At 31.8% G+C, this 3,156-nt stretch overlaps 1 protein-coding gene across 1 annotated transcript; it reads right to left on the bottom strand.

Annotated features, from left to right (window-relative positions):
• Positions 1–1,700: 1,700 nt before the first annotated feature.
• LOC140821212 (non-specific lipid-transfer protein 1-like) lies at positions 1,701–2,934 on the bottom strand. Its single transcript, XM_073181630.1, has 2 exons — positions 2,537–2,934; positions 1,701–1,849 (listed from the first exon to the last, which is right to left on the bottom strand). Exons 1-2 carry the CDS (start codon positions 2,887–2,889, stop codon positions 1,792–1,794), a joined length of 411 nt encoding a protein of 136 aa, XP_073037731.1. The 5' UTR covers positions 2,890–2,934; the 3' UTR covers positions 1,701–1,791.
• Between the last annotated feature and the right edge of the window lie 222 nt (positions 2,935–3,156).

Below are 3,156 nucleotides of genomic sequence, written 5' to 3' on the forward strand. Positions count from 1 at the left end.
TTTAAGAAACCCTTAGAAAATTTGGAGTTGTATCTTGTCTTCGAGTCTTTCTGGAATATTTTGCATATTTTCCACAATGTGCTCTTACAGAACTATTCCTAACACCTCTATTCTACTCCAAGGAATTTATTTTTCCTCGTAGTGATAACCTTCTTCTTTTGAGATATGACCCGTCCTTCATATTTACAAACTTCAGATAAAATCTTTAAATTTTTAATATATTCATCTATATTTTTAGATGCTATTAAAATACCATCAATAGAGACAGACATAAATCGATCAAGATAATCTTTAAATAAATCATCTATATTTCTTTGAAATTTGGGAGGTTCATTAGGCAGTCCTGTTGGTAATACTTCTCATAATTATGTACAATCTTTTAGATTTTTCTAAGATATTCCGAAATTTTTGAGGAATCCGAGGCTATTTCGAGGAATCTAGTATTTTGAAACATATTTATCTTATTAATCTGATTCGTTTTCAGTTGTTCTTCATATCTCATCTTAATTAAAACTCTTTGTTTCAAATATTCCAAAATATTGTAATAAAGATTGAAAATAATAAATTTCGAATATATATTCAGATCCATAATTCTGAGAAATATATCATTATCTGACAAGTAAGATACACAGTAGTAATAATAATATAATATGTCTGAATTGTTCAACCTATGCTATGATACTATTTTAGGGTTTTTTTAAAAAAAATTATCTAACCAGGTTATTTTGAGATTTTTCGAAAATATTTAAGCCTGAAGGATTAAATTGGGCAAACTTTCGAAAGATCAGGGACTAAATATAAATCATTCAAAGAAAAGGGACCGAATTGCTAATTGTGTTAAGATATAATGACCAAATTGGTTTTTTCCCTGAAAAAAATTGTCATTCTAGAGTTACTCCCAAAATTTCAAATTCAAATAAAATAGAACGAATGTACGGAAGTTAAAACCGATTAGTTCTATAAATACAATTTGAGTAGGTCTCATGTGAGATGGGTCAACCCTACCCATATTCACCATAAAAAGTAATACTCTTAGCATAAAAAGTAATACTTTTTCATGAATTACCCAAATATAGATCCGTCTCACAAAATATGACCCGTGAGACCGTCTCACACAAGTTTTTGCCATACAATTTTACCTAAGATTTCAACACTCCAAGTCTAACTATTTTGAGTGGGTCTCATGTGAGACCGTCTCACGGATCCTAATCTGTGAGACGGGTCAACCCTACTCATATTCACAATAAAAAGTAATACTCTTAACATATAAAATAATATTTTTTCATGGATGACCCAAATAAGATATCTATCTCACAAATACGACCCATGAGACCGTCTCACACAAGTTTTTGTCAACTATTTTTTATTTTAAAATAAATGTGTGATTATCATCGAGTACTTTGTAAAGTTTACTCATTATCGTAAATTTTATCGAGATAAAATCTCGTCAATCGTCATCAACAAATTGGTGTGAATTTTTTTTTCAGAATAAATTCATTACCAGCGATTGTAATTAGTAATTTTAATTTATTTAGATAAATTCGATTTTTTTTATTTATATGGTTATGCATATATAGTGAATGTTGTTGAAGTAATAATTACAAGTCTTAGCACAATAATTTCCTTAAGTATCCGTACAAAGGAATATTACTAATCCTTTTCTTGATTTTTATATATATATATATATATATATATATATATATATATATATATATATATGATTATCCAAGAAATTTCATTACATGCATGCAGCCCCCCCTCCTGATTTTATTCTACTTTAATTTGGCCTCGTTAATGCCGCAGCATGCTTTGCGTTTCCGTCTGGTTGCGACCATACACGGATTGGACCCTACAAGAAAGGCAAAAACAACATACATAAGCAGGTACATACATAAACAATTCATCATGAATTTGCTTCTCTATGTTTTTTTAAAAATTTCTTACATTTAAAAATCCTCTTGGGTCTCTTCCATGCTTTCAAATCTTAGAATCAAGATAATTACATTAATAGTCTTAATAACCTCCTTTTGTCTTCATGTCTTTAAAAATATTTAAAAAATGATAGAAAAGGAAGTTCACTTAAATATAACAAAGTAGTTTCTATGAGTCGTTCTTGATTTAAACAGTAAGATATTTCTATGTTTGCAAATGCTTAATTAAAAAGTGATTATGAACTTTCATAATCATATTTTTTAAAACATTTGTCGATATTTCTATAATAATTTTATACAAAAGTAAGTAGTGTAAGTATATATTAATTATAATGTACGTAGTCTATATATAACTTCAAAAAAAAGTTTTTTTTTTAACAATGAATTTGCTTTCAAAATACATTACATATTACTGTCAATGATCATGTGCAAGAAGGGAGCGATAATCCAAATAACGATTTAATAAAATTTAATCGAAATATAGAATTTTTTTAAAAAATTAAATAAAATTTTAAAACTTCTTCTTAGTGACAGGACACAGGCAGGCATGCATGCATGCATGTGTAAAATTAAGGAGCAGAGACAGATCTGTTTTTGGTACGTACTTGCTGCAGTCAACATCGTAGCTAATAGGAAAAGGAACAGTTATCTTGCAAAGAACGGGAATGGCCGCCGCTCTGTCAGGCAAAACCCCCATCGCAGCCGCCGCCTGTTTAAGGCATTCGCACAAGCTTTGCAACTCCGGCTTCGTCTTAACCATCCGATTCAGCGAGTCCGCTCCCTGGCAGCACGGAACCGTCACGCTGCTTGCCCTGCCCACGAGATAATCCACGCATGGTCCCAGCGTCGCGACAGCGGTGGTGCACGGGACCGCACCGGCATGGCTCGCCCACATTGCTGAAATCATGAGTATTCCCATGGCCCATAATTTGGAGCCGGAGACCACATTTGCAGGCATGGTTTCCTAGTTAAATTATTAAATAAATTGCGTTTATTTTCGTAGAATCTGAAATGCGTATTTATACAGCTTTGAGGGATTAAACTGTGGGCTGAAAATACATCCGAAGCCAACGTCGTTTCCGTTTCCGAGAATGGGTTAGCTTTAATGGATGTATTTGTCGGGAAAATCATTTTGGCTGACGTAGTACAACTGAAGTCTGAATTCAGTCTCTACTTTACTATAATTGGTATTAGATTTTTCAAAATGACAAATTCAATGTTGCAA

Source organism: Primulina eburnea, unplaced genomic scaffold (assembly GCF_022965805.1).
Source record: "Primulina eburnea isolate SZY01 unplaced genomic scaffold, ASM2296580v1 ctg462_ERROPOS116474, whole genome shotgun sequence".
In the NCBI taxonomy this organism is placed as follows: domain Eukaryota; kingdom Viridiplantae; phylum Streptophyta; class Magnoliopsida; order Lamiales; family Gesneriaceae; genus Primulina; species Primulina eburnea.

What these genes read in the sequence shown, in the direction of transcription:
- LOC140821212 (XM_073181630.1), bottom strand. Translation starts at nt 2,889, where the DNA reads ATGCCTGCAAATGTGGTCTCCGGCTCCAAATTATGGGCCATGGGAATA. An exon ending in TACGATGTTGACTGCAGCAA is followed by an intron (nt 1,850 to 2,536) that starts GTACGTACCAAA and finishes CCTTTCTTGTAG; the next exon opens with GGTCCAATCCGTGTATGGTC.